This window comes from Scyliorhinus canicula, chromosome 9 (assembly GCF_902713615.1).
Source record: "Scyliorhinus canicula chromosome 9, sScyCan1.1, whole genome shotgun sequence".
Lineage (NCBI taxonomy): Eukaryota > Metazoa > Chordata > Chondrichthyes > Carcharhiniformes > Scyliorhinidae > Scyliorhinus > Scyliorhinus canicula.
Window position 1 is genome coordinate 531,721 of NC_052154.1, and position 21,321 is coordinate 553,041.

General features: G+C 52.8%; 1 protein-coding gene across 2 annotated transcripts in view; it reads right to left on the minus strand.

The window, feature by feature from the left end:
- tango6 (transport and golgi organization 6 homolog (Drosophila)) overlaps nt 1-21,321 on the minus strand; it is a 120,086-nt gene that overhangs the window by 39,066 nt on the left and 59,699 nt on the right. Inside the window, exons 9-10 of one of the 2 annotated variants that reach the window (XR_005461731.1) lie at nt 7,958-8,015; nt 715-779 (exon numbers count right to left, since the gene is read on the minus strand). Coding sequence is in view for 1 of the 2 variants with exons in the window: in XM_038806160.1 (XP_038662088.1) it covers nt 7,958-8,015 (58 nt within the window). In the remaining variant the exon portion in view is untranslated. The remainder of the gene's footprint in view (nt 1-714; nt 780-7,957; nt 8,016-21,321) is intronic. The other variant, XM_038806160.1, reaches the window with a different exon arrangement.

The window sequence follows — 21,321 nt, forward strand, 5'->3', positions numbered from 1 at the left end:
TGTTTCTGAGCACGCAAAAAAAATCACCTTCAATTAGTGCCATTGATTGGCTCCTCGTCACCCTGACACAGAATGCGGTGGAAAGCTGACACACTGCTCACAGCCTAGCTCTCTTCGGATTTTCCTGTGCACAGCAGGATTTAATGAAAATCTGGGATCACTCAGCACCTGCTCTTGCCATCAGCTCCAGTCAGCTCACAGATGACTCAGCACATTCCCATTTAATCAGGTTGCTTGCATTTGAATTTGTAATGAAATGAAATGAAATGAAAATAGTTTATTGTCACGAGTAGGCTTCAATGAAGTTACTGTGAAAAGCTCCTAGTCGCCACATTCCGGCGCCTGTTCGGGGAGGCTGGTACGGGAACTGAACCGTGCTGCTGGCCTGCCTTGGTGTGCTTTAAAAGCCAGCGAGTTAGCCCAGTGTGCTAAACCAGCCCCTAATGTGTCGCACAGCAGCTCAATGTAACAAAGCACAGCTCAGTCTGGGACAGGACACAAAGCAGCTCAATTACCCATTACACTTTTCACATTCATAACACATGCTCTCACATCAACCCCATATTTCATTTTAATCTAAGCGTTTCCAAAGACCAGACATTCCTGGCGGGAAAATTACTCAGACACACAAGGATCTAGAATCAGGTGGCGAAAACACACAGACTATTTTGCCAACCATGTCCGCACCAACTCTCTACAGCTGGTCCCACTCACCTGCCATTTCCCTTCAGTCCTGCAAATCTCTCTCTTTAGAGAATGATCCAATTCCCTTTTGAAATCTGAAACGATATTACTTCCATCACATTGTCAGGCAGTCCAATCCAGATCCTGATCATTTATTCCAAAACACATTTTTCCTCATGTTGTCTCTGGTTCTTTGGCCAATCACATTAAATCAACGTCCTCTGGTTGCCAACCTTTCCTTCAGTAGGAACGGTTTCTCTTGTCTACTCTATTCAGACTCCTTGTGATTTAGATCATCTCTATCAAATTTCCCCCACCCCTCTTTGCTCCAAGTAGATCAGCCCCAGTTTCTCCAATCTGTCCTCACAACCAAAGTTCCTCAACCCTGGAACCATTCTTGTGAATCCTTTCAGCACTTTCCTAAAGCCTTCACATCCTTCCGAAAGTGAGGTGCCTCGGGCAGCATGGTAGCACAGTGGTTAGCACTGTGGCTTCACAGCGCCAGGGTCCCAGGTTCGATTCCCCGCTGGGTCCACTGTCTGTGCGGAGTCTGCACGTTCTCCCCGTGTCTGTGTGGGTTTCCTCCGGGTGCTCCGGTTTCCTCCCACAAGTCCCGAAAGATGTGCTGTTGGGTGAATTGGACATTCTGAATTCTCCCTCTGTGTACCCGAACAGGCGCCGGAATGTGGCAACTAGGGGATTTTCACAGTAACTTCATTGCAATATAAGCCTACTTGTGACAATAAAGATTATTAAAATTATAACTAGCTGCAATACTTCAGCTGAAGTTCACCATAACTTTCTTGCTCCTACTTCAGAAGCCCAACGTGCCGTAGACCTTCGGTGGGATTCCCCGTTCCTGAGACTGAGTGTTGACACCGGGGCAGGATGCGTGGACTCCCACGACAGCCAAACTGGCGCCGCACCTGGGCAAATTCAGCAACTGTGGAGGGGCTAACACTGGTGCCACGTGCAACACAATTGAAACGGTGCCAGATTTGCCATATCCGAGATTGACACTCAGGAGGCCGACAAGCTGGTGCCGCATATACACAAGATAGCAGCAAGACGTGCAGCCCAAGGTTCACAGACATCGAGCTCGAGACCCTCCTGGATGCGGTGGAGGAGAGGTGGGTCACCCTGTACCCTGGACCAGGAAGGAGGCTGTCAGCCGCTGCCATTTGCCGTGCCTGGGCACAGGTGGCAGAGGTAGACAACGTCCAGACTGGCCAGCAGTGCTGGAAAAATCTGCACAACCATCTCGGGGCAGCCAGGGTGAGTAGCCAGCACTGTGCCCCTGGCACCAACCCCAGTCCCACACACCCTTGACTCCACCCCCACCCTACACCACATGCCAGCACCCATACCGGCCGCCATGGCTGGGTGCCCTGGCCAGCGAGGCCACCAGATACCCACCCCCTGGGCTGCATTCATTGGACTGTCTAACACTGTTGTTTTCTGTTGTCCCCCCCAGGAGAAGGCCGCCCATAACTGCCGGGAGTGGGAGAAAACTGGAGGGAGACCGCCGGACCTGCGGCCCCTCACCGTGGCAAAGCAGAGGAACCTGGACGTGGTCGGCGGCCCAGAGGAAAGGGAGTTCACTAGGGTGGAGGTCACCAGGGTGGAGGTCACTAGGGTGGAGGTCACCAGGGTGGAGGTCACCAGGGTGGAGGTCACCAGGGTGGAGGTCACCAGGGTGGAGGTCACTAGGGTGGAGGTCACTAGGGTGGAGGTCACCAGGGTGGAGGTCACCAGGGTGGCGGTCACCAGGGTGGACGTCACCAGGGTGGCGGTCACCAGGGTGGAGGTCACTAGGGTGGAGGTTGGCCGTGTGCGAGTAAGTGAGACCCCGCTGAGTTAGCATTTCCCATGCTACCTGACTACCCCCCAACGCCCCACCCCACCGACCCTCACCCCCACACCACTTACTCCCCCACCCTCACACCACCCCCATCCTCACCCCACACCACCCCCACCCTCATCACCCCTACCCTGACACCACCCTACCCCCACCCTCACACCACTCCCACCCTCATCCCCACCCCTACCCTCACACCACCCCCACCCCACCCTCACCCCCCACACCACCCCCATCCTCACTCCCACACCACCCCCCACCCTCATTCCCACCCCCACCCGGTCTAATCATTCATCTTGTCTTGCAGGACCTGCTAGTGATGGGGCGGGTTATCTGGTGTCCCCCGCTCCCAGCCAGTGCCACCGACTGAGCCCCCCCCCCCCCCCGCGTGCCACAGCCTACGCCACCGCCACCCCCCCCACCCCCAGTGCCACAGCCTGAGGCCCCCCCCCACCCCCCGCGTGCCACAGCCTACGCCACCCCCCCCCCACCCCCAGTGCCACAGCCTGAGGCCCCCCCCCCACCCCCCGCGTGCCACAGCCTACGCCACCCCCCCCCAACCCCAGTGCCACAGCCTGAGGCCCCCCCAACCCCCTCCCGTGCCGACCAGCGACGAGGACAGCAGCGCGGACGGCAGTCCAAGACCAAGACACCCCAGAGCTCGAGTTGGAGGATGACACTAATTTCCCGTCACAGTGTCTCCAACACCCTCCACCATCCCAGAGAGGCCCACCTCAGTTGGGCACTTTAGTGAAGAGGATCCTGGGATACCCTCTGATGCTCACCACACAGCTGCTCCAGTACAGACAATCCCATCAATCGTGGAGATGAAGTTGCAGAGCCAGGGACTACATGAGGGATTGTCGGCGAGCATCCAGAAGCTGCAGTTGCAGCTGGAGGAGTCCAACCGTGTGTAGCAGCAGGAGGTGGTGCTGACCATGCGTCCCACCCAGGCCAACAACGCACGGGTGGCGTCCACAGTGGAGGCATTGGGGCAACGGTTTAGGTAATGGATCAGCATGTCCAAGGCCTGGGGCATTCTGTGCAGGCACTAACCCAGGCCCAAGACAGGGCTGTCCTCTCACAGGCAGCCATGTGCCAGAGCCATCTGGACATCGCAGCGATGGTTCTGAGTGTGGCCCAGTCACAGCAGGTCATTGTTGGGAACGTCAAAGACATTGCCCAGGCGCTGGCCGACATGGCGCAGATACAGAGAGAGGTGACGCAGGCGGCACAGTCGCAGTGTGATGTGGCGTAGTCTCAGGCTGAGATGGTCCACTCCCTGTGCTCCATGGCCGTGAACATGCAGACCCTGACTGAAACCAGAGCAGCCCTCCAGGGCTGGTACCGACAGGTAATGGGGGAGCCTCAAGTGTTAGACCCACTTGCACCCCGTCCCATTGATTAGCCAGGGGGCCATCGGGCACCCCGAGGGAGGTGGTGGTGATGGGGCTTGGGCCGGTGACTCCCGCCAGGGAGGTGCCAGAACACTGCAGCACCTTGGACACCCCCCGCAACCCCCTCCTGTCTCTGGCGTATCTGGTGGGCAGCGGGCAGAAGAGGGAGGCACCATGCCAACTGGGAAACCCGAGCAGCAGCCAGGCACATTCAGGCCCGGTTGCCCCATAAGACAACCGCCAACAGAGACCTAGGTCACAGGGCGGGAATTGCAGCAGTCCGCCTCCACTCCTGCTGTACCGTCTGGGGAACTACTGAGACACATGTTAGGGCCCGTAAGGCCAGAAAGTTAGACACCAGTTAAGTTGGCATGGGTGCAGGGCACAGTTTAGGTATAGGGGCAACGACACATATATATAGACCCCTGTGTGGTTGGGGGCAAGACAGGGTGGCCGCCTGGCTCTACCTCTGACATCCGGGCACCTTGACATTGGCAGCCTGGCACCACCACCAGGGTGGCATTGCCAGGTTGGAAGGGGCATTACAGGATGCTAGAGTGGCAATGCCACGTTGCCCATGCACCAGGGTGGTACTGCCAAGGGTGAAGACCTGAGGGGCCTCATGCCTATGAAGGGTGGGCAGTGAAGGGCCCACTGGTCATGGACCCATTCAGCCACTGGAAATGGTTTTATTTACTCTAACCACGCCCCATCATGATGTTAAACATCGATCATATTTCCTGATCAAATGTTTGGCCTTTTCCTGTTCCGATGTCTTAAGTTTTAAAATTATCAATGTGATTTCCCGTACCAGCCTCCCTGGACAGGCGCCGGAATGTGGCGACTAGGGGCCTTTCACAGTAACTTCATTGAAGCCTACTCGTGACAATAAGCGATTTTCATCTTTCATTTCATTTTGAGACAAAAGTGAATTTGAAGCTATGGGCCTTGCATCCTGAACTACTGGATCTTTTATTTTAATGCTATAGCTCAAATTTTAATGCCTTTAATAAGGTTCAAGGACAGGTCAAAAATGCCAGTGGTCAGCTGTCACTAAGAGGCTGCCAAACCAGGACCCCCACCCCCGTAGTGCGGCAGGTATGTGTCGGGGAGGGGGGGTGGGGAGGGATGTGGTGTTTGTGCCCCTGGCCATTCCCCCACCTCTATTTGGTAAACCTGGAGGCAATCAGAGCATCCCATGCCCGTTAGTCCTGGCTCAGTCGTGCACTCTCCCGTGCCTGCCTGGGCCCCATCCTTGCCTTCCCCCTCATCCTCCTCCTCCAGCGCGTTGCCCCTCTGCTGTGTGATGTTGTGGAGGACGCAGCAGGCCGCCGGAGCGAGCGACCCTCCCAGCGTCATACTGGAGGGCCCAAAACGAATGGTCCAGGCACCTGAACTGCATCTTCAGGATGCTGAAACACCGCTCGATCACACATCTGGTTGCTGTATGGGCGTCGTAGCAGGTTTCCATCTCGGTCTGTGACTTCCGGATAGGAATCATCAGCCACGGCCACAGCGGATAAGTCTGGTCACCCAGGAGCCAACCCCTCAGCCGGGGCGGCATCTCAAACATGTCAGGAATCCAAGTGTGCCAGGATGAAGGTGCCGTGCACACTGCCCGGGTATCGGGCACAGACGTGTATGATGGTCACACACCAGCTGCATGTTCATCGAATGGAACCCCTTTCGGTTTGTGTCGGGCAGCCTCTGAGGGGGACATGCAGCCCGTCGATCACCCCCTGGATCCGGGGCATGTCGGCGATGGTGCAGAACCCGGCTACCCGGGCATCCTGGTGGGCTCGGTCCACATTGGAATGGATGTATCGTGCCCATCTGACATATAGGGCCTCCGTGACAGGGCAGATGCACCTTTGTTCTGCGAGGTCCCTGACAGGTCTGCATTCAGCGCCTGGAAGGAGCCCATGGTATAAAGGTTCAGGGCGACCGTCACCTTGACGGCCTTCGGGAGTGGGTGTCCTTCCCCCATACACCCGCGGTGCCAGTGTGCCATCATCTGGCAGATATGTCGCACAGCCTCCCTGCTCAGGCGGAGTGTTCGATGGAATACCCGGTTTGGCAGGTTCTCGAATGACAGGCGCTGCCAGTACACCCGAGGTCTCAACCTCCTCGGCTTGTTGGGCGGCTGGCTCTCCATCCTGGCCAACAATATCTGCCAGTCCTCACTGGCAAATTTTTAAATTGTGCCCCGTGCTCCCAAATGAAGATCATTAAATAGACCAAGAAAAACAGTGATTCTAATACCAACCCTTGTGGATTCCAGTCAGAAATAGAACCATTCACCATTACTCGTGTTTCCTGTCACACTGAATATTTTGCATCCATGATGCCACAACCCTGTTATTCCATCAGCTTTAAGATTAATCTCATCAACATCTCTGTTATCTCAGCAAAAAACTCAAGCAAGTTAGTTCAATGCTATTTGCCCAAAACAAATCATGCTGGCTTTCCTTAATTAACCCGTATCTGTCCATGTGCCTGGTATTATCATTTAATAATAATAATCTTTATTGTCACAGGTAGGTTTACATTAACACTGCAATGAAGTTACTGTGAAAATCCCCGAGTCACCACACTCCGGCGCCTGTTCGGATACTCGGAGGGAGAATTCAGAATGTCTAACTCACCTAACAGCACGTCTTTCGGGACTTGTGGGAGGAAACCGGAGCACTCGGAGGAAACTCGTGCAGACACTGGGAGAACATGCAGACTCCGCACAGACAGTGACCCAAGCCGGGAATTTAAGCTCCAACTTGGAACGTCAGCAGCCCGTGCTGTAGCTGCAATAAAGGACTTGTTTATAAATCCAAGAATCTCCATCTGGTCACTCGTGTGTGTGAGGGTGAAGTAATCTCTTGCTGTATAGTTGCATAATTTCCCCTCTACAGGAAAGGTTGAGCAGGTTGAGTCTCTGCAATCATTGGAGTTTGGAAGAACCAGGGGTGATTTTATTCAGACATAGAATATCCTGAGGGATAGATGTTGAGAGGGTGTTACCTCTTGTTGGGAATTAAAAAGGGCAGCACGGTGGCACAGTGGTTAGCACTGCTGTTCACAGCTGCAGGTTCAATTCCCAGCTTGGGTCACTATGCGGAGTCTGCACGTTCTCCCCGTGTGTGCGTGGGTTTCCTCCAGGTGCTACAGTTTCCTCCCACAGTCCAAACATGTGCAGGTTAGGTGGATTGGATATGATCACTGTGCAGGGTTACGGGTATGGGGCAGGATAGATGAGCCTAGGTAGAGTGGTCTTTTGGCGAGTCAGTGCAAACTCGATGGGTTGAATGGCCTCCTTCTGCACTGTAGGGATTCTAGTGGGCGCACTTTAAAAATATGTGTCTCCCATTTAAGACATAAATTTCATCTCCTGGAGTCGCTAGTCTGGAATTCTCTTCCCCAGGCAGAGTGCGGATAGGGTTATTGAATAAACTCGAGGCGGAGTTAGACAGACAAGGGAGTCAATGGTTAGAGGGGGGCAGACAAGAATGTGAGGTTAAGGCCACAATCAGATTGATCATAATCCAACTGAATGGTCGAGCATGTTTGAAGGGCTGAATGGCCTACTCCTGTTCCTATTTCTGATGGTCCGGCACAGATTGTTACCAACAATGCAGTGATTGCAATGTCAACAGCCATCAGAATGGGGTCTCAGTGAGACTTCAACAAAATTCAGGAATTAAACGCAATGAAATGTAGCACCATAGACAAGTTTACTGATGCTCAGGATTGAGAAAATTACAGCAAATGGTGGTACTCAGATTGGAAGTGATGCACCCCGTGTCTCAAAAGCAGGGTTAGTGCTTTTGCTTTCACTCTGTGAGGTTAACCTGGACACAGGAGGCACTAATCAGACTGGAAGCTCAAACATTGAAGCACTGACTGTGAGATATGGATCAACAATATTTTACTGCTGTATATAATGCACATTGGAACTGCTGCTTTTAGAGTGGTGGATTGTCTTGTACTCATAGCTCAACCTATAAAGTTCAACAATCCTTCTTACCTTGAATCGAAGACAGATATACAAATGAGTCTTCATGCTTCAGATTTTCCAAAAACACCTAAAACAATAAAACTTCAGTGATGAGCAACATGAGACAGGTAACACCAATGAGCAGAGTCACATACTGGAACTATCCAGCCAATTATCAACAACAATAAACTTTTTTCCCCAGGATCCACTTTGGCCAACCTTGGCGACCCACACCGGCGGCCTTGCTGACCCACACCGGCCGGCCTTGCTGACCCACATTGGCCGGCCTTGCTGACCCACACCGGCGGCCTTGCTGACCCACACCGGCCGGCCTTGCTGACCCACATTGGCCGGCCTTGGCGACCCACACCGGCCGGCCTTGCTGACCCACACCGGCCGGCCTTGCTGACCCACACCGGCCAGCATTGCTGACCCACACCGGCGGCCTTGCTGACCCACATTGGCCGGCCTTCGCGACCCACACCGGCCGGCCTTGCTGACCCACACCGGCCGGCCTTGCTGACCCACATTGGCCGGCCTTGCTGACCCACACCGGCCGGCCTTGCTGACCCACACCGGCCAGCATTGCTGACCCACACCGGCGGCCTTGCTGACCCACATTGGCCGGCCTTGCTGACCCACACCGGCCGGCCTTGCTGACCCACACCGGCTGGCCTTCGCGACCCACACCGGCCGGCCTTACTGACCCACACCGGCCGGCCTTCGCGACCCACACCGGCCGGCCTTGCTGACCCACACCGGCTGGCCTTCGCGACCCACACCGGCCGGCCTTCGCGACCCACACCGGCCGGCCTTGCTGACCCACACCGGCCGGCATTGCTGACCCACACACCGGCCGGCCTTGCTGACCCACACCGGCCGGCCTTGCTGACCCACACCGGCCGGCCTTGCTGACCCACACCGGCCGGCCTTCGCGACCCACACCGGCCGGCCTTGCTGTCCCACACCGGCGGCCTTGCTGTCCCACACCAGCCAGCATTGCTGACCCATTCCGGCCGGCCTTGCTGACCCACACCGGCCGGCCTTGCTGACCCACACCGGCCGGCCTTGCTGACCCACACCGGCTGGCCTTGCTGACCCACACCCGCCGGCCTTGCTGACCCACACCGGCCGGCCTTGCTGACCCACACCGGCCGGCCTTGCTGACCCACACCGGCCGGCCTTGCTGACCCACACCGGCCGGCCTTGCTGACCCACACCGGCCGACCTTGCTGACCCACACCGGCCGGCCTTGCTGACCCACACCGGCCGGTGCAGACACGATGGGCCAAATGGCCTCCTTCTGCACTGTAAATTCTTTGAAGACAGAGGGAGAATTCAGAATGTTCAATTCACCTAACAGCATGTCTTTTGGGTTTGTGGGAGGAAACCGGAGCATCCAGAGGAAACCCATGCAGACACAGGGAGAAAGTGCAGACTCCGCACAGACAGCGACCCAAGCCGGGAATCGAACCCGGGACCCTGGGTGCCGTGAAGCAATTGTGCTAACCACTATGCTACTGTGCTGCCCAAATGTGATAATGATGCCTGCGGAGGGGCGCGTGGTCGAGGCCATGATCACAGAAAAGGCCTTTGATTGGGTGGAGTGGATATACCTGTGGGATGTCCTGGGAAGGTTTGGGTTCGGGCAGTGATTCGTGGATCAGGCACTGGTGGCGAATGCAAGGACCAACCGGGTTCGATGAGAGTATTTTAGTCTGTGCAGGGGGACATAGGGTTTCGCTCTATGTGGATGATTTGCTCCTTTATGTAACAGACACGTTGGGGGGGGGGATTGCAGGAATTATGGGAATACTGGAGGAATTTGGCCAGTTTTCAGGGGACAAGCTGAACATGAACAAGAGCGAGGCCTTCGCGATCCAGGCAAGGGGGTAGGGGGGGGAGTCTGAGGCAGATGCCATTCAAAGAGGTAGCAGTGCTCTGACCTGCCATGGGCTCTCCTGAGCAGCTCTCTCCAGTAGATTCAGAAGTGAGATCCTGGCCAGGAACTACACTGCCTATTCGTGTCTCTGGTCATCGCTTCCTTGTAACAAAACAATCCATCTTCACAGTTCTCTTGCCTTGCTTGCTGGCAGCGAGAAAACAGAAGACACTCTCTACGGTGATTTGGCACCAAAAGCACATACGTACAGAGCACTTAACGTTAAGTGTCCGTGCAGGCTGTATGACCTGCTCAGGGCGGGCTGAGCTGCTCAGGGTGTAAGAGCTGCTCAGGGTGTACAAGCTGCTCAGGGTGTACGAGCTGCTCAGGGTGTACGAGCTGCTCAGGGTGTACGAGCTGCTCAGGGTGTACGAGCTGCTCAGGGTGTACGAGCTGCTCAGGGTGTACGAGCTGCTCAGGGTGTAGGAGCTGCTCAGGGCGGGCTGAGCTGCTCAGGGTGTATGAGCTGCTCAGGGTGTATGAGCTGCTCAGGGTGTACGAGCTGCTCAGGGTGTACGAGCTGCTCAGGGTGTACGAGCTGCTCAGGGCGGGCTGAGCTGCTCAGGGTGTACGAGATGCTCAGGGTGTAGGAGCTGCTCAGGGTGTCCGAGCTGCTCAGGGTGTAGGAGCTGCTCAGGGTGTACGAGCTGCTCAGGGTGTACGAGCTGCTCAGGGTGTACGAGCTGCTCAGGGTGTACGAGCTGCTCAGGGTGTGTGAGCTGCTCAGGGTGTACGAGCTGCTCAGGGTGTGTGAGCTGCTCAGGGTGTGTGAGCTGCTCAGGGTGTGTGAGCTGCTCAGGGTGTACGAGCTGCTCAGGGCGGGCTGAGCTGCTCAGGGTGTACGAGCTGCTCAGGGCGGGCTGAGCTGCTCAGGGCGGGCTGAGCTGCTCAGGGTGTACGAGCTGCTCAGGGTGTACGAGCTGCTCAGGGTGTACGAGCTGCTCAGGGTGTACGAGCTGCTCAGGGTGTACGAGATGCTCAGGGTGTACGAGATGCTCAGGGTGTACGAGCTGCTCAGGGTGTACGAGCTGCTCAGGGCGGGCTGAGCTGCTCAGGGTGTACGAGCTGCTCAGGGTGTACGAGCTGCTCAGGGTGTACGAGCTGCTCAGGGTGTACGAGCTGCTCAGGGTGTACGAGCTGCTCAGGGTGTGTGAGCTGCTCAGGGCGGGCTGAGCTGCTCAGGGTGTACGAGCTGCTCAGGGTGTACGAGCTGCTCAGGGTGTACGAGCTGCTCAGGGTGTACGAGCTGCTCAGGGTGTGTGAGCTGCTCAGGGCGGGCTGAGCTGCTCAGGGTGTGTGAGCTGCTCAGGGTGTACGAGCTGCTCAGGGTGTACGAGATGCTCAGGGTGTACGAGCTGCTCAGGGTGTATGAGCTGATCAGGGTGTACGAGCTTCTCAGGGTGTACGAGCTGCTCAGGGTGTATGAGCTGCTCAGGGTGTACGAGCTGCTCAGGGTGTACGAGCTGCTCAGGGTGTACGAGATGCTCAGGGTGTATGAGCTGCTCAGAGTGTACGAGATGCTCAGGGTGTACGAGCTGCTCAGGGTGTACGAGCTGCTCAGGGCGGGCTGAGCTGCTCAGGGTGTACGAGCTGCTCAGGGTGTACGAGATGCTCAGGGTGTATGAGCTGCTCAGGGCGGACTGAGCTGCTCAGGGTGTGTGAGCTGCTCAGGGTGTACGAGATGCTCAGGGTGTACGAGCTGCTCAGGGTGTATGAGCTGATCAGGGTGTACGAGCTTCTCAGGGTGTACGAGCTGCTCAGGGTGTATGAGCTGCTCAGGGTGTACGAGCTGCTCAGGGTGTACGAGCTGCTCAGGGTGTACGAGATGCTCAGGGTGTATGAGCTGCTCAGAGTGTACGAGCTGCTCAGGGTGTACGAGCTGCTCAGGGTGTACGAGCTGCTCAGGGCGGACTGAGCTGCTCAGGGTGTGTGAGCTGCTCAGTGCTGTCCTTTATGTTTGGAAGACACAACCTCATTTAGTTCACACTTAAAGCTGGCAGCTGCCACCATTCTCAATTAAAATGCCGCTAGCAGATATTGGGCTGCCGCTAGCAGATATTGGGCTGCCGGAAGCAGATATTGGGCTGCCGGAAGCAGATATTGGGCTGCGGCTAGCAGATATTGGGCTGCAGGAAGCAGATATTGGGCTAGCAAATATTGGGCTGCCGGAAGCAGATATTGGGCTGCCGCTAGCAGATATTGGGCTGCCGCTAGCAGATATTGGGCTGCCGCTAGCAGATATTGGGCTGCAGGAAGCAGATATTGGGCTGCCGCTAGCAGATATTGGGCTGCCGCTAGCAGATATTGGGCTAGCAGATATTGGGCTGCAGGAAGCAGATATTGGGCTGCTGCTAGCAGATATTGGGCTGCCGGAAGCAGATATTGGGCTAGCAGATATTGGGCTGCGGCTAGCAGATATTGGGCTGCCGCTAGCAGATATTGGGCTGCCGGAAGCAGATATTGGGCTGCAGGAAGCAGATATTGGGCTAGCAGATATTGGGCTGCCGCTAGCAGATATTGGGCTAGCAGATATTGGGCTGCAGGAAGCAGATATTGGGCTGCAGGAAGCAGATATTGGGCTAGCAGATATTGGGCTGCCGCTAGCAGATATTGGGCTGCCGCTAGCAGATATTGGGCTGCAGGAAGCAGATATTGGGCTGCCGGAAGCAGATATTGGGCTGCCGGAAGCAGATATTGGGCTAGCAGATATTGGGCTGCCGCTAGCAGATATTGGGCTAGCAGATATTGGGCTGCAGGAAGCAGATATTGGGCTGCCGCTAGCAGATATTGGGCTGCCGGAAGCAGATATTGGGCTAGCAGATATTGGGCTGCCGGAAGCAGATATTGGGCTGCTGGAAGCAGATATTGGGCTGCCGCTAGCAGATATTGGGCTGCAGGAAGCAGATATTGGGCTGCCGCTAGCAGATATTGGGCTGCCGGAAGCAGATATTGGGCTGCAGGAAGCAGATATTGGGCTGCCGCTAGCAGATATTGGGCTGCCGCTAGCAGATATTGGGCTGCCGCTAGCAGATATTGGGCTAGCAGATATTGGGCTGCGGCTAGCAGATATTGGGCTAGCAGATATTGGGCTGCCGGAAGCAGATATTGGGCTGCAGGAAGCAGATATTGGGCTGCCGGAAGCAGATATTGGGCTGCCGGAAGCAGATATTGGGCTGCAGGAAGCAGATATTGGGCTGCCGGAAGCAGATATTGGGCTGCAGGAAGCAGATATTGGGCTGCCGCTAGCAGATATTGGGCTGCCGCTAGCAGATATTGGGCTGCCGTTAGCAGATATTGGGCTGCAGGAAGCAGATATTGGGCTGCGGCTAGCAGATATTGGGCTAGCAGATATTGGGCTGCCGCTAGCAGATATTGGGCTGCCGGAAGCAGATATTGGGCTGCAGGAAGCAGATATTGGGCTGCGGCTAGCAGATATTGGGCTAGCAGATATTGGGCTGCCGCTAGCAGATATTGGGCTAGCAGATATTGGGCTGCCGCTAGCAGATATTGGGCTGCCGGAAGCAGATATTGGGCTGCCGCTAGCAGATATTGGGCTGCCGGAAGCAGATATTGGGCTGCAGGAAGCAGATATTGGGCTGCGGCTAGCAGATATTGGGCTAGCAGATATTGGGCTGCCGCTAGCAGATATTGGGCTAGCAGATATTGGGCTGCCGCTAGCAGATATTGGGCTGCCGGAAGCAGATATTGGGCTAGCAGATATTGGGCTGCCGGAAGCAGATATTGGGCTAGCAGATATTGGGCTGCCGGAAGCAGATATTGGGCTAGCAGATATTGGGCTAGCAGATATTGGGCTAGCAGATATTGGGCTGCCGCTAGCAGATATTGGGCTAGCAGATATTGGGCTGCTGCTAGCAGATATTGGGCTGCCGGAAGCAGATATTGGGCTAGCAGATATTGGGCTAGCAGATATTGGGCTGCCGCTAGCAGATATTGGGCTGCAGGAAGCAGATATTGGGCTGCCGGAAGCAGATATTGGGCTGCCGGAAGCAGATATTGGGCTGCCGCTAGCAGATATTGGGCTGCCGGAAGCAGATATTGGGCTGCCGCTAGCAGATATTGGGCTGCCGCTAGCAGATATTGGGCTGCAGGAAGCAGATATTGGGCTGCCGGAAGCAGATATTGGGCTGCCGCTAGCAGATATTGGGCTGCCGGAAGCAGATATTGGGCTGCCGGAAGCAGATATTGGGCTGCCGGAAGCAGATATTGGGCTAGCAGATATTGGGCTGCCGCTAGCAGATATTGGGCTGCCGGAAGCAGATATTGGGCTGCCGGAAGCAGATATTGGGCTAGCAGATATTGGGCTGCCGGAAGCAGATATTGGGCTGCCGGAAGCAGATATTGGGCTAGCAGATATTGGGCTGCCGGAAGCAGATATTGGGCTAGCAGATATTGGGCTGCCGGAAGCAGATATTGGGCTAGCAGATATTGGGCTGCCGGAAGCAGATATTGGGCTGCAGGAAGCAGATATTGGGCTGCCGCTAGCAGATATTGGGCTGCCGCTAGCAGATATTGGGCTGCCGCTAGCAGATATTGGGCTGCCGGAAGCAGATATTGGGCTGCGGCTAGCAGATATTGGGCTGCCGGAAGCAGATATTGGGCTAGGAGATATTGGGCTGCCGCTAGCAGATATTGGGCTAGCAGATATTGGGCTAGCAGATATTGGGCTGCCGCTAGCAGATATTGGGCTGCCGCTAGCAGATATTGGGCTAGCAGATATTGGGCTGCCGCTAGCAGATATTGGGCTAGCAGATATTGGGCTGCCGCTAGCAGATATTGGGCTAGCAGATATTGGGCTGCCGCTAGCAGATATTGGGCTAGCAGATATTGGGCTGCCGCTAGCAGATATTGGGCTAGCAGATATTGGGCTGCCGCTAGCAGATATTGGGCTGCCGGTAGCAGATATTGGGCTGCCGGAAGCAGATATTGGGCTGCAGGAAGCAGATATTGGGCTAGCAGATATTGGGCTGCCGGAAGCAGATATTGGGCTGCCGCTAGCAGATATTGGGCTAGCAGATATTGGGCTGCCGGAAGCAGATATTGGGCTGCCGGAAGCAGATATTGGGCTGCCGGAAGCAGATATTGGGCTGCCGGAAGCAGATATTGGGCTAGCAGATATTGGGCTAGCAGATATTGGGCTGCCGGAAGCAGATATTGGGCTGCCGCTAGCAGATATTGGGCTAGCAGATATTGGGCTGCCGCTAGCAGATATTGGGCTGCCGGAGCAGATATTGGGCTGCCGGAAGCAGATATTGGGCTGCCGCTAGCAGATATTGGGCTGCGGCTAGCAGATATTGGGCTAGCAGATATTGGGCTGCCGGAAGCAGATATTGGGCTAGCAGATATTGGGCTGCCGGAAGCAGATATTGGGCTAGCAGATATTGGGCTGCCGCTAGCAGATATTGGGCTGCCGGAAGCAGATATTGGGCTGCCGGAAGCAGATATTGGGCTAGCAGATATTGGGCTGCCGCTAGCAGATATTGTGCTGCCGCTAGCAGATATTGGGCTGCCGCTAGCAGATATTGGGCTGCCGCTAGCAGATATTGGGCTGCCGCTAGCAGATATTGGGCTGCCGGAAGCAGATATTGGGCTGCCGCTAGCAGATATTGGGCTGCCGCTAGCAGATATTGGGTGCCTCTCTCGCGATCGGTGCCACACGAAGTTGTGGGGCGACCTGATAGAGGTTTACAAAATAATGAGTGGCATTGACTTCCTTTTAGAGTGAGGGGCAAGACTGGTAGAAGTAGGGAACCCTGGATGACTTGGGATATTGAGGCTCTGATTAAAAAGGAGGCATATGACATACATAGGGCGCTGGGATTAAGTGGATCCCTTGAAGTGTATAGAGGTTATCAGAATAGAGTTAAGAGAAAAATCAGGAAGGCAAAAAGGGGACATGAGATTGTTTTGGCAGATAAGGCAAAGGAGAATCCAAAGAGCTTCTACAAATACATAAAGGACAAAAGAGTAACTAGGGAGAGAGTAAGGCCTCTTAAGGATCTACAAGGTCATCCACATACAGATCCACAAGAGATGGGGGAGATCCTAAATGAATATTTTTAATTGGTATTTACTGTTGAGAAAGGCATGGATATTAGGGAACTTGGGGAAATAAACTGTGATGTCTTGAGGAGTGTACATATCACAGAGAAGGAGGTGCTGGAAGTCTTAAAGCACATCGAGGTAGATTAATGATTGGAGGTAGCAAATGTTGTGCCTTTGTTTAAGAAGGCCCACAGGGAAAAGCTTGTGAACTACAGTCCAGTGAGCCGAATGTCTGTGGTGGGTAACTTGTTAGAAGGTATTCTGAGAGACAGGATCTACAGGCATTTAGAAAGGTAAGGACTGATTAGGGACAGTCAGCATGGCTTTGTGAGTGGAAAATCATGTCTCACGAATTTGATTGAGTTTTTTGATGGGGCAACCAAGAACGTAGATGAGAGCCGTGCAGTCGATGTTGTCTCCATGGACTTTAGCAAGGCCTTTGACAAGGTACTGCATGGTATGTTATTGCATAAGAATAAATCTTATGGGATCCAGACTGAGGTAGCCACTTGGATATAACATTGGCTTGACGACAGAAGATAAAGGGTGATTATAGGGGTTTGTTTTTCAAACTGGAGGCCTTTGACCAGTGGTGTGCCTCAGGGATCTGTGCTGGGTCCACTGTTATTTGTTATTTATATTAATGATTTGGATGAGAATTTAGGAGGCATGGTTAGTAAGTTTGCAGATGGTAAGAAGATTGGTAAAAAGTTTTACAACACCAGGTTAAAGTCCAACAGGTTTGTTTTGAATCACTAGCTTTTGGAGCACTGCTCCTTCCTCAGGTGAATGAAGAGGTGGGTTCCAGAAATATATATATAGACAAAGTCAAAGATGCAAGACGATACTTTGAATGCGAGTCTTTGCAGGTAATTAAGTCTTTACAGGTCCAGACGGAGCAACTGGAGAGAGGGATAATCACAGGTAAGCATTCTCCAAGGCGGCGTTCAGGACGCACGACAACGCAGAATCGCTGAGCAGAAATTTATAGCCAAGTTCCACACACGAGCACAGCCTCAACCAGGACCTTGTATTCATGTTGCATCACATTCACCCCCCCCCCCCCCCCCCCCCGCCAAACCTGGCCTGGGTTTGCAAAATCCTACCAACTGTCCTAGCTTGAGACAATTCACACAACTTTAACCTGTGATTATCCCTCAAAGCTAGTGATTCAAAACAAACTGTTGGACTTTAACCTGGTGTTGTAAGACTATTGTGCTCACTCCAGTCCAGCCGGCATCTCCACATCATGGCTACCAAGATTGGTGATACAGTCGACAGTGAAGGAGGTTATCTAGGATTGCAATGGGATCTTGACCAATTGGGCCAGTGAGCCAATGAATGGCAGATGGGGTTTAATTGAGATAAATGTGAGGTGATGCATTTTGGTAGATCAAATCGGGCAGGACCTAATCAGTTAATGGTCGGGAGTTGGGGAGAGATATAGAGCAAAGAGATCTAGGAGTACAGGTTCATAGCTCCTTGAAAGTGGAGTCACAGGTGGACAGGGTGGTGAAGAAGGCATTCCGCATGCTGGGTTTCATTGGTCAGAACATTGAATACAGGAGTTGGGACGTCTTGCTGAAGTTGTACAAGACATTAGGCGTATAGATAAGGTAGATAGTCAACATCTTTCCCCAAAGGTAGAGGAGTCTAAAACTAGAGGGTATAGGTTTAAGGTGAGGGGAGGAGAGATACAAAAAGGTCCAGAGATCTTTTCTCACTGCTGACAGTGAGAATTTTCCCTCTGTGACCCGAACAGGCTCTGTAATGTGGCGACCAGGGGATTTTCACAGTAACTTCATTGCAGGGTTAATATAGGCCTACTTGTAACACTGATAAACATTATTATTCTGGTTTCATTTCTTTTAGAGGCTTGCTGAAGGATCTAAATACAGCAAATTTCGGGAACCTTGGATAACGAGAGATATTGTAAGCCTCATCAAAAAGAAAAGTATGCATTAGTCAGGGCTAGAAGGCTGGGAACAGACGAAGCCTGTGTGGAATATAAGAAAGGTAGGAAGTTACTTAAGCAAGGAGTCAGGAGGACTAAAAGGGGCCACGAAAAGTCATTGGCAAATAGGGTTAAGGAAAATCCCAAGGCTTTTTACACATACATAAAAAGCAAGAGGGTAGCCAGGGAAAATGTTGGCCCACTGAAGGACAGGGGAATCTATGTGTGGAGCCAGAGGAAATGGGCAAGGTACTAAATAAATACTTTGCATCAGTATTTACCAAAGAGAAGGAATTGGTGGCTGTTGAGTCTGGAGAAGGGTGTGTAGATAGCCTGGGTCACATTGAGATCCAAAAAGACGAGGTGTTGGCATCTTGAAAAATACTAAGGTAGATAAGTCCCCAGGGCTGGATGGGATCTACCCCACAATACTGAAGGAGGCAAGAGAGGAAACTGCTGAGGCCTTGACAGAAATCTTTGGATCCTCACTGTCTTCAGGTGATGTCCCGGAGGACTGGAGAATAGCCAATGTTGTTCCTTTGTTTAAGAAGGGTAGCAAGGATAATCCAGGGAACTACAGGCCGGTGAGCCTTATGTCAGTTGTAGGGAAATTACTGGAGAGAATTCTTCGAGACGGGATCTATTCCCATTTGGAAGCAAATGGACGTATTAGCGAGAGGCAGCACGGTTTTGTGAAGGGGAGGTCACAAAGATGATTGACGCAGGTAGGGCAGTGGATGTTGTCTATATGGACTTCAGTAAGGCCTTTGACAAGGTCCCTCATGGCAGACTGGTACAAAAGGTGAAGTCAGACGGGATCAGGGATGAGCTGGCAAGATGAATACAGAACTGACTAGGTCAATAGAAGGCAGAGAGTAGCAATGGAAGGGTGCTTTTCTGATTGGAGGGCTGTAACTAGCGGTGTTCCGCAGGGATCAGTACTGGGACCTTTGCTGTTTGTAGTATATATAAATTATTTGGAGGAAAATGTAACCGGATCTGATTAGTAAGTTTGCAGACGACACAAAGGTTGGGGGAATTACGGATAGCGATGAGGACTGTCAGAGGATACAGCAGGATTTAGATTGTTTGGAGACTTGGGCGGAGAGATGGTGGATGCAGTTTAATCCGGACAAATGCGAGGTAATGCATTTTGGAAGGTCTAATGCAGGTAGGGAATATACAGTGAATGGGAGAACCCTCAAGAGTATTGACAGTCAGAGAGATCTAGGTGTACAGGTCCACGGGTCACTGAAAGGGGCAACACAGGTGGAGAAGGTAGTCAAGAAGGCATACGGCATGCTTGCCTTCATTGGCCGGGGCATTGAGTATAAGAATTGGCAAGTCATGTTGCAGCTGTATAGAACCTTAGTTAGGCCACACTTGGAGTATAGTGTTCATTCTGGTCGCCACACTACCAGAAGGATGTGGAGGATTTAGAGAGGGTGCAGAAGAGATTTACCAGGATGTTGCCTGCTATGCAGGCCATTAGCTATGAGGAGAGGTTGAATAAACTTGGTTTATTCTCACTGGAACGACGGAGGTTGAGGGCGACCTGATAGTGGTCTGCAAAATCATGAGGGGCATAGACAGAGTGGATAGTCAGAGGCTTTTCCCCAGGGTAGAGGGGTCAATTACTAGGGGGCATAGGTTTACGGTGCGAGGGGCAAGGTTCAGAGGAGATGTACGAGGCAGGTTTTCTACACAGAGGGTAGTGGGTGCCTGGAACTCGCTGCCAGAGGAGGTGGTGGAAGCAGGGATGATGGTGACATTTAAGGGGCATCTTGCCAAAAACATGAATAGGATGGGAATAGAGGGATACGGACCCCGGAAGTGCAGAAGTTTAGACGGGCAGCATAGTCGGCACAGGCTTGGAGGGTCGAAGGGCCTGTTCCTGTCCTGTACTTTTCTTTGTTTTTTGTTCTTTGAGTTGACTTCAGAGGAAGCACATACAACTGGGAGTTTGTAAATGTGAGACAAAGTAGTAAGTTTTCTTTGTAAATATAGTAGTCATAAAGTAAGAATAGAAAAGGTTGATTAACTATGGGAAGAACTTGTAAGGAACTGCAGAAACAATAGGGTGGAAGATCAAAGGGGAATAAAAATGTATTTAAAGTGAGACTGACGGCTGCTGTGTGTGTAATGCGAGATCTTGACCAAGAGTGTGTGCTGAAGCCACCAGGTTGTTGCCACCCTCAGTAAGAGCACCAGGGAATTACGTGGTAATGTTACTGAACTCTTCTAAATGAGAAAATCTATAAGGACTGTGGTCATCAAAAGGGGGTGTTAGCTCTGTATTTATTTAATTAATATATTTTAGGAAATGTTTGTAAAATACTGTTAACTTTGTTAATGTGGGGCAGCACGGTGGCGCAGTGGGTTAGCACTGCTGCCTCATGACGCCGAGGTCCCAGGTTCAACCCCAGCCCTGGGTCACTGTCCGTGTGGAGTTTGCACATTCTCCCCGTGTCTGCGTGGGTTTCACCCCCACAACCCAAAGATGTGCAGGATAGGTGGATTGGCCACGCTAAACTGCCCCTTAATTGGAAAAAATTAATTGGTTACTCTAAATTTTTTTTTTTTAATAAAGTTTTTTAACTTTGTTAATGCATTCTTGTGTCTTTAACTGTTATTTTCTTTATTGTTAGTAAATATATAAATTCAATATTTAAATCATCACAAGTGGACTGGAATTTACTGATCTTCACTTCAGGTAACTCTTCATAATGTACAAAATGCAAACCGTTGTGGCAGCTTCTTCCAAGTTTCCCTTTGGGATTGGGCAGCCAGGCACTCACCATCTGCTGGGCCATAACAACGGCAGATTTCCTTCCCCGAAGGTCATTAGTGAACCAGGTTGGTCTTTATGACAATCGACAATGGTTTCAGGGTCATCATTAGACTTTTAATTCCAGATTTTTATTGAATTCAAATTTTGCCATCTGCCAGAGGATTACAGTCCCTGGATTACAGGCAGTGTCAACACTACTGGCTCCCCTACATTGGACATAAATACAGCTGCAGGGAAATGGGGATAGAGCAGGATAATGGGGATAGAGCAGGATAATGGGGATAGAGCAGGATAATGGTGCTGACTGGATTGGGAATAGAGCAGGATAATGGGGAGAGAGCAGGATAATGGGGATAGAGCAGGATAATGGGGATAGAGCAGGATAATGGGGATAGAGCAGGATAATGGGGCTGCCTGGATTGGGAATAGAGCAGGATAATGGGGATAGAGCAGGATAATGGGGATAAAGCAGGATAATGGGGATAGAGCAGGATAATGGGGATAGAGCAGGATAATGGGGAGAGAGCAGGATAATGGGGCTGCCTGGATTGGGGATAGAGCAGGATAATGGGGCTGACTGGATTGGGGATAGAGCAGGATAATGGGGATAGAGCAGGATAATGGGGATAGAGCAGGATAATGGG